The sequence below is a fragment of the Poecile atricapillus genome, chromosome 1 (genome assembly GCF_030490865.1).
Source record: "Poecile atricapillus isolate bPoeAtr1 chromosome 1, bPoeAtr1.hap1, whole genome shotgun sequence".
Classification (NCBI taxonomy): Eukaryota; Metazoa; Chordata; class Aves; order Passeriformes; family Paridae; genus Poecile; species Poecile atricapillus.
The window spans coordinates 62,587,754-62,601,377 of record NC_081249.1 but is presented as its reverse complement, the minus strand read 5'-3'; the positions used below and the strand labels follow the sequence as shown (position 1 = coordinate 62,601,377).

General features: G+C 35.3%; 1 protein-coding gene across 5 annotated transcripts in view; it reads right to left on the bottom strand.

The window, feature by feature from the left end:
• Positions 1-13,624, bottom strand: part of FNDC3A (fibronectin type III domain containing 3A) — a 113,225-nt gene that overhangs the window by 79,091 nt on the left and 20,510 nt on the right. The window contains exon 2 of one of the 5 annotated variants that reach the window (XM_058844694.1): positions 1,439-1,529. The exons of the other annotated variants lie outside the window; for them this stretch is intronic. Within the exon in view, the coding sequence (XP_058700677.1) occupies positions 1,439-1,489 (51 nt within the window). The 5' untranslated portion in view covers positions 1,490-1,529. The remainder of the gene's footprint in view (positions 1-1,438; positions 1,530-13,624) is intronic. 5 annotated transcript variants of the gene reach the window in all.

Below are 13,624 nucleotides of genomic sequence, written 5' to 3'. Positions count from 1 at the left end.
TCTGATCTCTCCTGGGAGAACTGCTACATTGCCATGACCACATCAGTGATACCTAAAGCCACATCTACATTAGCAAAGTAAGCAGTATTTGGGAACATTCCCAGGTGGTGGAACAGTCACCTGCAATAATGAATATGCTATAGTAGTCCTGAGCATAACACAGGTTCATACAGAACTGAAAACTGTTCCTGAGATCACTCTTACCAGGCAGTTTGCAAGAAAAGATTTACTAAAACTGACTTGCTTCATGACACTTGGCCTCAGTCTCCATGAACATTCAGAGCACATTTAAATTACTAATATGTAAACAATTACTGACAGTATCCTGAAGAAGTACTACAATATTTTTTCCTTTTTGAAGGACTAAATAAGGAACACACTCCTGAGTGGTTTTGAAAATCTATTCTTCACCTTTAATCGCAATTTGAGCTGGTCAGATGTGACAAATACATTTTTAGAATACAACAATTCATATATAAAACTACTCTGTAATAATTCTCTCCCTAAAGAATTCCAAATTGAATATAATTTTATTGTAACTCAAGTAGTATAATCAAATCCTATAGAGATACGTAACACTTTCACATACTACCATTAACAGATACAATTATTTTAAAATTATTATATCTTAAGATTTCATATAGGATTTACTACTACATCAGTGTGAGCAAGATGGAAAGTATTCAGATCTTGCATCTAAAGAATCAATGGAAGTACAAATGTTCAGAGATAAGAATGCTCAATGTTACTCATTTTTATTCAGTAAAACTCTTGTCTATCTGCAAGAGAAAATGCAGGATGTTTCTGCAGACTGAACCAGAAAAGGAGTTTAATGTTTTTTTCAAGTCTTCAGCTTGTTTCTAACACGAAAGAAATTAACTTGATAAAAATGGCTGGAGTCTTAAGGAAACCCCTGTAAAAATGTAAGTAACAAAAGGTAGAAGGGAAAGCTGTGCAAGGCAGAGCTGCAGCCACCTTGGCTCAGCAGGCTGCTCCAAAGAAAGGAAAAATTTAAGGCCAAATGTTAACACTTATCTCCATAAAGGTCTAGAAGTAATTTTTATCAGCATGAAGCAGAGGCTCGAAAAGCCAAAATAAGATACTTAAAGGTATTTCACTCTGCCAATATGGTCACAGCAGTGTCTTTCAAAAGCAAAACAGCAACAATACAAAATATAGCCGATTTGTATCTTACTAATCTGTCATTAGATATACAGAATACTTTCATAAGCAACCTAAGATTTTGCTCATGCCAGATGAATACACAGTTAACTTCTTTCTTCATTGGAGAACAGTGGGGGCAGAATGGAATTTAAAATATAGGGTTAGGTAATCTTGTTTTGGATATGTTTGTTTGCACACTAATTAAGGCAAAAAAGCCCATTAACTCCACTGAAATAACAATTAAAACCATCCCTTCATTCTGCAAAATACGCACTTCTATAAGCTTCTCTACTTGAACATCCATCCTCCTAACAGAAGTAGTCATGTACCAGGAGACTGACAGGTTTCAAAATAATTTCAGCTACCTGACAGAAAAGAAAGACAGCATTAGACTTGTGGCATCATCATAGATGTGTATTTACATTGCAACATGAAGAAAAAGCTTCCCTGGTACTTTCAGGGGTAAAAAAAGTGACAAACTATAAATAGACTTGCACAATTAATAACTGGTCTCCATCAGGTGGTAAGAAAGATGGAAACATAAACCTATGGACATCATTGTGAAATACTAATGTCAAAATTGGATTCATCCTGAAAGGGACCCTCGATGAGGTGAAAGACTTGTAGAGCAGGAAAACAAAAACAGATTAAGACTAATCCCTAAGCATTAACATCTTCACTGTTTTAAGCCAACATCTCTCCATAGCAGAAACTATAAATGCAATTACAAGTCCAAACTATTTCTGTCCTGGTGGAGGAAGAAAAAAAAAAAAAAGCTGATAAGTAAATAATGAAAAAAATCTAAGAGCTCTAAAAGCTAACTGCAAAAGATGTCACAGCAAGTTTGATGCATTTCTCTTTTGCTCAGCATTATACATGTGCAAAAGCAGGTCTCAAATAAAATTTAAAAGGCTAAAGAGTAAAGCTTCCCCCCCCAAATAAACACACACCACACAGCCAGTCAAAAACTAGTGCCTCAAAATTATTTTGCCATTTCTATCAATTACATACATCCAATGGACCTATAATGCAAAAGAGATTTTATTTAATAAAAAACCTACATATTCAAAATATTAATAATACTCTTAATTTATTGTTTAGGTTCTACAAAATTTAAATTTGGTCCAAAGTGAAAAAAAAAAAAACCCAAACCACCAAAACCCAAAAAAGCCCCACAGTAGAACAACAACACCCAAACAACAAATGATTGTGTTTAGAAGTATACTAGACAGTCTTTCAGACAGACAAAACAAAATTAAGACATTGGTTAACCTTCTCCTTCACACTGTTCTAAAAAGTTATGAGGATCTTCCTAATTTGAGATTTTTTTGCAGACCAGATTTGAATAAGGTTTATGGAAGAGAGTTTAACTTACCCTTACCACATCATAACGGTCTTAAATATCACACGTTTTAGAGCCACTGTTCAAATAATAGCTGTATTTCTAACAGGACAGGACTGACTGAAACAGTTTCTAATTCTTTTAAGCCAGCACAAACATCAAGAGAATCAAGTCAGATACAATAAAACTTTGTTTACAAGTTTAGTATTTACAGCCAAATTTTCAAATATTTTCTAGCACGTAACAAACTGTGTTGTCCAAATAAATGCTTTTATACTTAAAATCTTTTCTGTTTGTAGAAGAAGTTAATAGCTACTGAATGTAAAACATAATTAAAAAAAATTAACTTTCCTAATACTTATAGGTTTATTCCAAAGCAGCTGTTAGCTGAAAATCTGAAACTATAATTTTAAAGTTACTGGGATATGGGAGATTTTTGTCTTTGCAACAAAGAAAAATAAATCATCAAGCTTGTTCTGTCCCCAGAATATCCTGGCTCGCAAACCCATCCTTCAGTACCAAGGACTATCAGTCTCCTGAAGGGAAAAAGAAAAAGGTTAAATTATTTAATCCTGACTGAGACTAAAGAAACCAAAACACATTAAACATTTGTGTCACGTGTGAAATTGTGGGAAAGACCACATGAGAACTGGGACTCTGGTCTCTCCATAGGTTAGCACTGTCTACAGCCACAAAGGCAAGAAAACCAAAGGAACTAGACTGAATTTCAGTGTAAAGGGGCATTTTGAATCCTTCTCTCTCCCTAGCCATCCACCGTCTCACTCTATAGGGGAAAGGAACTGAAAGGGTTACTTTGTATCTTCCTCTAAAAGAAGTTAGTTATGCTTTGTGAATTTACATATTTTTTCAGAATGAATGAAATCTGGGACGAATTTTCCAACCAAGCTAAAAGCCTCTGAACATAAATAACAAGAATGCTACTAGATCTACCACTAAATATATCATAACAAACAAACAAACAAACAAAGCAATCCATTAGCAACAAAACTGATTCCTAGCTTGGCATGCACATTAAAATACTAAAAAATGCAGGGACATAAGATGTGAAGGAGAAAGTGGAGGGGAAGAGAAGCTAGAAAATGGTACAATAATTTTAGCCATTGCTATTATTAAATATATAACATGAAGAAACAAGAGTATGTTACATTATAAACTGTGGTTAAAGCACACTTAAATATAACTATATAGTATGAGACCATTACTGTACAAGGAAGATTAAAAGTTGAAGCAAAACAATATTACTGAAAAGCAGAGTTCTGTTTTTCCCTCATTCTGGAGTAATTTAGGGGAATGTGTGTATTTTTTGGGATTATGGGGAGTTTTGAGCTTTTTCCTACAAACAAACTTCCTAAAAAGCAAGAGGATAAGGTGTTCTAAAATGTTTGCTCAGACCTTCAAAAACATAATTTAAAGATAATAGAATCAAACCATAGCTATACTAGCAGAAACAATACTATTTTCTGAGATGTTTTACTAGGAAAGAGACGAGTGTTTCAGGCTTGGGTTGTTTTGGGGTTTTTTTTGGGTTTTTTTGTTTGTTTTTTTTTGTTTATTATTAATCTTAAAACATCTATCTTTAGCATTATGTGGTTATAGGTGCTGAGTCAGTAGCAAAGGATTGCCAGCAATCACAAATAATGGACAGACTTCACCAAAACCGTATTTCTAAATGCACTGCTAATAGAAATCAACATCAAAATTAAAAAAGACAGCAGTGGTTTGTCTGCAACTGAAATTAGCTCAGCAGTACTCATGAGAAGATTTTTACCCAAAAAAACAAAAGTAGATTAATTTCTGAATATTTTTCTAATTTAGGAAAACATCGTAACTAATACTCTTGGTCATTCTGGCTTCAAAGAATTTTAAGACACTGAATCTGTTAAGAGGGTGGCACAGACAAGCTCTTTGTAAGATGTATACTGTATCTTTAACAGTCTGTCTGCAGCAAGATTACAAAAAGGTGTATTTCTAGAAAAGGGTGAATATAACATAACAACTTCCAGGCAGAGCCACATTTATGCTCTGTCATTAGGGCACGTATTCAGAACAATTACATTTTTCTCCACTAATAGTTCCAATCAAGATGTTAATTAGTGACATGCTTTATCTCATAACCCATTTCAAAAACCTTAGCACTTTGACTTACTGTTGCTCGCATCCTTTTATTTCTCTCATTCAACTGGTGCTACCACAGTGACAAAGGATGAAGGAAGATTCAACAGGCACCACTCCGGCTGCTCCAATCTGTTCCATTCACTTAATACTGAGGTAATCTTCAGGGATGTGTTGAACACTGCTCCCCCTCCTGCGAACAGGGCACCTCAACCTGAACGCCACGCAGGAGGATCTCCCTTTACCTTCCTCTATAGCTGTGCATCCACGAAGCATGTGGAGGCAGGATGTGAAAGGTAGGATCAATTAACAATACAGTCAGCAATACCTACCTCAAGCCTTCCTTCCTATCAAATTAGCCAACGTACAGTGAGCTTCCTGCTGTACATGAATGTATCATGTCACCATAGCAACTAAATCAACAAATAGCTGCTGCAGCATCTGCTTCTGGATCATCTAACGTCAGTCAACAGAAGGTTCGGGTTTAAGAGAACAAAGCTTCCAAATATATACTGTTTTATAACTGCATTTTTAATTTAGCCTCCTGATTCCCAGACAGGATATACTAACTCAGAATGAACCAACTTCTGACTTTATAATCTGCAGTACAGTTTATGATTTCATTTCTCAACTAAATCAGAAAGAAGGGAGGGAAAATATACTTTGTAAAAGAAAAAGAAAAGAAATAATCAAATGGATTCTAAAGCAATCTCTCAAACACTGTGCTACCATGCATTTATACCATGCATTTACTAAGAGACATGAAAAGAAAGAAGTATATTTCTGAACTTTGCTTTATAATTTACATATGTCTGCCGAAAATAATACTATAGGCAGAAATACCTTTTATTAAATATTAATATTAGAGACATTTCAGAAAGCTGAAAAATATGGTTTCCTTCTATTAGTCTCCACTTCAGATCTAAACTGAAAACATCCAGTATTGTTTTCTGGCAACCTCACAGCTGTGGTTTTTAATCCCAACAAGAGCAGGGGACCACTGGCACACCCTCACCTGAAGAAAAATACAAGGCAAAACACACATCTTTCTCTCCTTGTGAGAAATTACTTCAAATACCACTTATGCACCACTTATTTAAGTCCTAACTTAGGACACTAGATACAGAGCACTTTGAAATTGTCTTGGTATTCGTAATGCAACAACATGAGATTACAGATTAAATGTGATCTAAAGTATAAAAAATTCTAACATTACTAACATCTAATGTTTTCAATGGTAGTAAGTGTACAAAGACACTTTTACGTAAAAGGACTCAAAGCTACAGCCTACTTACAATAAAAAAGTAACTTTCCTTTCTTTTAACTTCAAGTTGTATTCCTAACATTTCATCAGCATTAAATTATTTACAAGTAAAAGCTTCCTAGGCAAAAAGCATCAGTTATTCATACCCAGTATAATTTTATTATTAAAAACATCTACTTTTAGTTTTCAAAGCAGATGTTTTCCACCCATCTTTTGTTATATAGGAAATCATTACATCTAGGTTGACTCCACAGAGTGTGGTCCAGTGAGCAAGGAAAACTAGACACAGACTCAAGATACTAAAACTGCTGTGGCTCCCATACCAACTTACTATGATTTGTGGGTTTGTCACCTCACCTATGCCAGAGTTCCCATTTGTAGGGCTAGTCCAACAGCATTAGTAAGTTCCTACATGCTACTGATCAAAGAATACTGCAAGACTTGAGTGTTGTTATTCCTTAGTAGCACAGAAATTGCCAGATGGAATCACATCTGTGGTCAAGCTAAGGTGATGTCAGTTACAAACACAGCACAAGTTGTTTTCCCATTGACTGTATGTTCAAAATCTGCTGCTTATATCATAACAAGGCTAATGAGGCTATGAACTACTCTTTTCCATAATCAAGCCCACTATCACTTAAAAAACATACTAAATGGAAAAATGCAAAAGATCTATATAACATGTATTACAGAGAGTATATGATTATTAAATAGGAGCACCTAACATCAGTAAAAGCTAAATTAAAACAGTAACTTAAATTATTTTAAATCGCCAAAGGCTTACAAATTTCATGGTCATGAAGTGTTACTTCCAAGTACATCTTTCTTAAAGTCACCTTTCAAAAGATCTTTCTGTCTCTCATCTTCATTTAAACTTATTAAAAGCTTCCTCTCTCCACATGTACATTGGCTACTAACCAATAAAGTTTTGAAAACTTTAGATTAAGCTTTGTAGCACACTAATTCATAGCAGACTCAGCACACATCATCTCTGTGTTATCTATAAAGATATATTAGAATTTTCTTTTTTTTCCTTGAATTATCTTCTGGTTTTAGTATCAATGACAGACAAAAACAGGCTTCTCACCATTATTTATAGAAATGTCCTATAGACTTCAATATTTGTCCAAGCAATGTGATGCAACACTCTTAAACACCACAGTTCTAATTCTTCTATTTCCCAGTATATTTATTTGAGCAAATTCCAATTTGCAGGTTTCCGATGACTAGACAATTCTCTACCCTAGCATCTGCTAGTACTATCTATAAGGATCTAACTGCTCTAGATATGGAGTTTAAAACTTTCTTCATGAGAAATAGTAAAGATATAGGTAATAAAATCCATTAACAAATCTTGGGTTCCAGAACCAAGGAGGAAACCCATACAGAATTAATTGTTACATAATATGTTGCAATAGCAATTTACATGCTTGTGATTTTGAAAAAAACAAATACAATCCAAACTATTTCAGCTTACACGGACAGCAGCTGCATGTTTGGAAAAAGTGAGTGAAAGAAGCTATGTTTTCAGTGACATGCTTCTAAGGCCTGTATTTTCAGAGGACAGACCAAGCAACTCTGCACCATTTTTCTAAAAGGCAGCTGACAGATAATAAAATCAGTAAACATTTAATCTTTAACCATTGCTACAAGATACTGTCAGCACCACTGACTGTGCTGACAGAATATCCCTAGAAGCAACTGGAAACGGAGATTGGGAAGATGGTGAGACCGTTCATTGGCACTGGCATTCAAAACCTACAGATCTCAATAAACTTTCATTGCTTTTTGTAGAAAGGCAGGCTGGAAAGATCCAAGAACTGGTAGTTTTTTTTTTTTTTTCTAGAAAACAAGTTTATTTATGAAAAGTTTTTAAAATTCTTACTGTACTTGTGTTTCTTCCCCTTCTTTTCATGTTGAAAATGATCAGCTGAAAAAGCTGAACATTGAGAAGGGCAGGCAAAGATGATTTCTAGCCTTTTTTTATAAAAATACAAAGTTCTCTGTGAAGAACCACTAAAAGACAAATGTTAAATTTTGCATCGAATGTCAATGATGAATGTTCAAGACTTGTTAGTGCCCACATCTGACAGTGCCAATCAGTGTACATTCCACAAGTGTCTGTCTCATTCCTTACTATTAAGAAATAATTACAATTTTGATCTACTTGCTTCTTCTTTGTCTCTTCTATTTTGCATTCTCAAATCTCACAGCTTGCCTAAGCAAACTTTTATTTGCCTCATTTACAGCAAACCCAATCTGTCTCATCAGCATTGACACAGTCTTTGGTTAGCAGATAGTACATAGAAAATTTGCTACTTAAAATAATACCACTATTGTATCTATAAATAAGCAAAAGTATAAGCATAAGGATAACCAAAGTGTTTCAAGGAATCTGGATAATGCAACAGACAAATATTTGGGCTTCAAAGTTTTAAGCTAATCCATGTTTACAGGAAATTAGAAGGATGCTGTGCTAGGGGCAGTCACTGAACTCTGGAACTTTCTGAGGCATCCGGTCATGGCCAGTGGTTAGACACATCAACCTCTAAAAATAAAAACTTTAAGACTCAATCAGATAATTCTCATTTCATGATTTGTTTTTTGAAGTCCCTAGGAATTCAGTTTCACAATGCTAAGCGAAAGTGATGGGAAACAGAGCTCACACTGCACAGCAAACAGGTAGCAAGGGCTAACTGAGGTTTCAGCTAATACTGCACAGGGGCTAGTCCCCTCAACAGGCATCTTCCCTGATCAATCTGCCTGTTTGCAACAGTCCAAATGTATTATGGACTAGAACAGAATTTCATATTTCCCAACATGGTTTCTCACAGCTCAGATTCCTGTTTGCTGATGTAGCAAATTAAAATCCCATAATATTTAACAATGATGGACGTGTTTAACCTTTTTACCCCAAATACAGCATAAAAGGAAGTGCCAAAGGAAGAACATTTAGTTATTAAAAAGAGCATTTAATTAAAAAAAATCAAATGTTACGAATTTCAGTATCACTCCTCAAGTTTTTTACCCTGAAAAGGTGCCCTATATACCCAGTTTTGTGTAAATATGGGCATCAATGTATATCAATACACTGTGACAATACAAACTTGAGCTGGAAGAGAAATTAGAAGATACATCTCAATTAGACCAGACTGGAAAGACTTAGTAATGGACCAAGGGCTTGGTGGAAGAAATATCTACAACCCAAATCCTTTCCCATGTATTTTATCCTTTATTTTAAAAACAAAGGGACAGAAAATAAAGCCAACTGCTATTTTTTGATATAGTGTGCAAACTATAGCCTATCTGTTTCTAGAGAATGTCATTCTGGCTGCTCTATAAAATGTATAATTCTGTAACATTCTGAGGGCTCATGGATTTTACCCAGTTAAGGCAAAATCTCAATCTCTAGGCAACAGAATATGACAAGACTATTTTAGTTGGAGGGGACCTATGATGATCACCTAGTCCAACTGCCTGACTGATTGGGGGCTGACGAAGTTGTGGCTAAGGGCATTATCCAGATGCCTCTTAAAGTACTGTCAGGTTTGGGATTTTGGCCACAACTCTAGAAAGCCTGTTCCAGCATTTGACCACCATTTGAGTAAAGAAATGCCTCCTAGGAAAAACCAGGTTTCAGCTAGCAGAGGATGTACCTCAGATAACTTATTTGCCAAGTGTGTAATTCTCATGTATTTTTAGAGTGGAGTTTCTGTAACTGAAAGTATGACTTTGCAAAGTAGTGTCACAACTTGCAGAGGGATTGGAAGAGCTGTCTTTTGAGGAAACATAGGTAAGCACTTGGGGTGACTTTGTAGGTCTTGGAGTCTGGCATTCAGGTCATAGCTTACTCAGCATTAAGTGTCCCATGTCACAGAGAAGGGGAAAGATGGGAACATGCCTGAGTCTCAGACACTGTTCAGGCATAACTACACCCTTCCAAACCTTATTGAACAGACAAGCACACAGACTCAGCAACCAGACCCATTTGCAACAGATTGCACAGAAAAACCAAGCTACCTCAACGCTTATAGCTCCAGGCAATTTGCACCTTCTCACCTCATAAAAAAAAAGAGAGGGAAAAAAAAGTACAGATCTTTAGTCACCTTCGTACACCATGAAAGGGTTCATCTTCTGGACATGCTTATTTCTCCCCATTGACTGTATTAGTAACCTACAGTGACTAACTGACTTGAAATTCAATTTTCATGTGTCATCCAATTCTCCCAAATGTCAGTTTCTGAGCAGATTAATTCAACAGGGGCTGAACGCCTCAAGTATCTTGGGAGGAATCTACTGTATCAGAAACCAAAATTAATCTAAGATTCATATCATGCACATGAAAACACACATTTTAAAGAGAAAGGACAATTACTGAAATGTTTTATGAGGATGCTTCATTCCATTAATTTTCACACCAAACAGAGGCAGAAAAGGCTATGAACTACACAGCCTTCACTCTTGTTTCTACATTTATTTTTAAACAGAAAATATTAAAATAAACATATCTGACTGGTAGTATAAATCGTGCAATAAATGTGATGCTGCTTTCTTCTCAACAAAAGCAGCATATTCCTACATTACTATACATGAAAGAATTCTGAATCCTCACTTTCTGCTGAGGATGATGACTTCTAGGAAATTTAAAACAAGTTTTCAATGCATCTGCAATCAAGGATACAATTTAAAGAAATTAGAAAAAATCTGATCTCTAAGGAAAAAAAAAAAAATTACACTTAACTAAGAAAAAACTTCACACTTCCTAACTAAAAACCAGTGTTAAGTTGGATATAGGAAGGATCTACTAACCCTAAGACATCAAAACTCATATATTTTTAGCTTTTCTTTGTGATGTTATTTTTTAAAAAAAATCATAGCCAACAACCAGTTAAAAACTTCCATGGAAAAGATTTTTCTGTATATGGAATGCCTCATATAAGTTTGATTATGTATTTTGCAGCGATGGTTGCTACACAAAAGTATTAATCAATCCTGGGGAAAAATAGAGCTTGATAATGAGCCTCCATAAGCTGGCACTGAAGCATTGCATGCCTGAGAGTTCCAATGGTTCCACTGAACACACTTCTGCTGCGCTTCAGTGCTATGAAGGCACTGAAGAATGGAAGAATAATTGTCGATTAAAACAAATTTCAATGAGCTTCCAAAATGAGAATTTAGACATATACGCTAATTCAGTGGAGCCAAAGGGGAAGTAGAAAAAACCCCAAAATCCCCAAACAAAAAAAAAGGCAAAAAAACTCAGCCAAAAAGAACAGAAGCAGCCATGCACATACTCTGTGTTCTGTGAAATCAAAGCACAGATAAAAGAAAGGAAAACAGCACAATATGGAAAGTGATGGAAAGTGAGAACAGTTATAACGCTATGTGTTGTTAAACAACTTTTAACACAATTTTTTTTTTCTTGTTGAGGAAAGGATCATGAAACATATTGCATTTCTAGGGTTGATTTTCAGCAGCAAGGCAAAACCAAAGCAAGCTGGAACTTGATAATGTACCATATGGTTTTCAGAAGCAGAAGTGCCAGAACAAAAAACTAGGAAACTCATTTAGCAATCTAGTCTAGATTTACATTTTCCAACATCATTGTCACCATTATTTTTGCTGTAATGTCACATATTTAAACCATCTGAAAGCCAAAAAAGGGGACTTTGTTTTATAGCCATCTATTACTCTACAGACTGAAGATATCCTATGATAACAGGTTAATAATAACAACTTTAATACCAGAGGTTTAAATATTTAAAGAAGAAATTGGTTTTAGGAACACTAACTTTTAGATTTGATGTTAAATATCTACTTAAACCCACACACAATACACACACACACTACACAGATATAAACACAGAGTGGGATTTTTGGAAAACCCACCAAACATCTAAACTTCTCAATAAAATTGGGAGGATAAGCAACCAACCTCCCAAGCTAGAAGTGCTAGTTTATACCTTGCCAAGAAATAAAGTCAACTACTATGTGTTCTCCCATTCCCCAGAGAAAAGGAAATGGTTAATAGGTACTGGGCTACTTTGAGAGTGTTATCTATATTTTCTGGTAGTAAAGGACATATAGGTGATATAGGAATGTCTCACTTTGCAACTGCTAGCTTTAGTGGGAAGGTACTGTGAGGGTCCAGAACTCCAGGGCTGCTGCATACTTGTGTCAGCAATTTACTGATTTGTTTTCGAATAGCACTGGGAGCTGTAGCAACTTTCCAAAACAATTTAACATCAGTGTGTTAAAGTAGTTTGAACTCTTGCCTCTTCTTTTCCTCTCTTTCCACCAAATCAGGATTCATATAATCAAGCACATCCTTCCTGTCCAGCCTCAGCAATCACTACACTACAGCATCACTGTACTAGTTACCATTATATGAAAAACCCTCAAGCACTTCCATGCTTATACCATGTTCTCCCAGTTTCACTCGGTTTCGATCAACCCCTATAGATCAGCTCTGCTCTCCATCTACAACATTACCCACCATCAAGACATAAGAAGCAAATTATCCCCTCATGCTGAACACAGTGATATGAAGGTATAAAAGCAAGCAGTACTTCTGTGCTTAACAGAGGAGGAGGAGCCAGTGAGCTTGGTCCTTGCTTTTCTTTTCACTGGTTTTATCCTATGAAACTAACAGTAGTCCCATGTTCTGTGGGCCAGAAAACCAGGTAATCTCCCACAACAGCACAGAGTAACATACAAATATCCACACAGTTTAAGTTCCCCAAGTTTTCTCACTGAATACTAACATATTCCTCTAACTTTGTGGATTGTTTTGTTTTAAAACACGGTGGAAAGTTACAGCTTTAACCTGATCAGACACTTCCCCTATTTGAAGCGTATGACCTTTCATCTTAACATGTTCAAATATTTGTACTGCTATTTCACATTTACACTGCTAGCAGAACTTCAAGTATTTTAAATAGATTATCTTGAAGATATGAACTGTTCCAGAAAAGTATGGAATGGTCTGTATCCGTCTGGTAACTCAGTTATGCAGTATAAACAATCTAAGTCACCATAATCACAACAGTTAATTCTGGTAAAATGTAAGAAGGGGTAAATTGATTTAAAAATTCTTCAGATGTTTTAAAGCTGAACAAAAACTTGCAACTTTAGCATACAGTTAGCTAGTCTAACATTGAAAATACCAATATAGAAGCAAAATAGTTAAAGAATTTTCTGTTGGTTTTCAGAAGCAAAATACCTAAATAACAAATTTTCTACTGGTTTTCAAATACCTTTACAGTCAGGACTGACTAAAACTAATTAGTTCAGCTACAGACCAACTTATACACTATGAATATAGACGAAGATATCCATTTCTTTACATGGACCAAGCAGCTCTGCATTTTGATTGCAGGAACACAGATTTTATCAGCTCTACAGGCTAAGTTATGGTTTATGCAATCCAACACCAATGCTGTTACGAAAGGAACTGGAGAAGTACTTTTCATACATTAAGGAAGTAATCACTATAAAATGTGTTCACTGTATCTAAGTAAAAAGACTTACAGAAAAATTAGTAACTCCATCATAAAGACAGAAGTCTTCTCCCTTTTTATAGTTTCTAAGTTCAAGGGAAAACAAAGGAATACCACAAGCTAATATGAAAGTTGAAAATATTTTTTTAAAAAAATATGAAAAAGGCTCAACACCACAGTGTTTTGTACTTGAATACATCTTACTTTCAAATGCAATATACA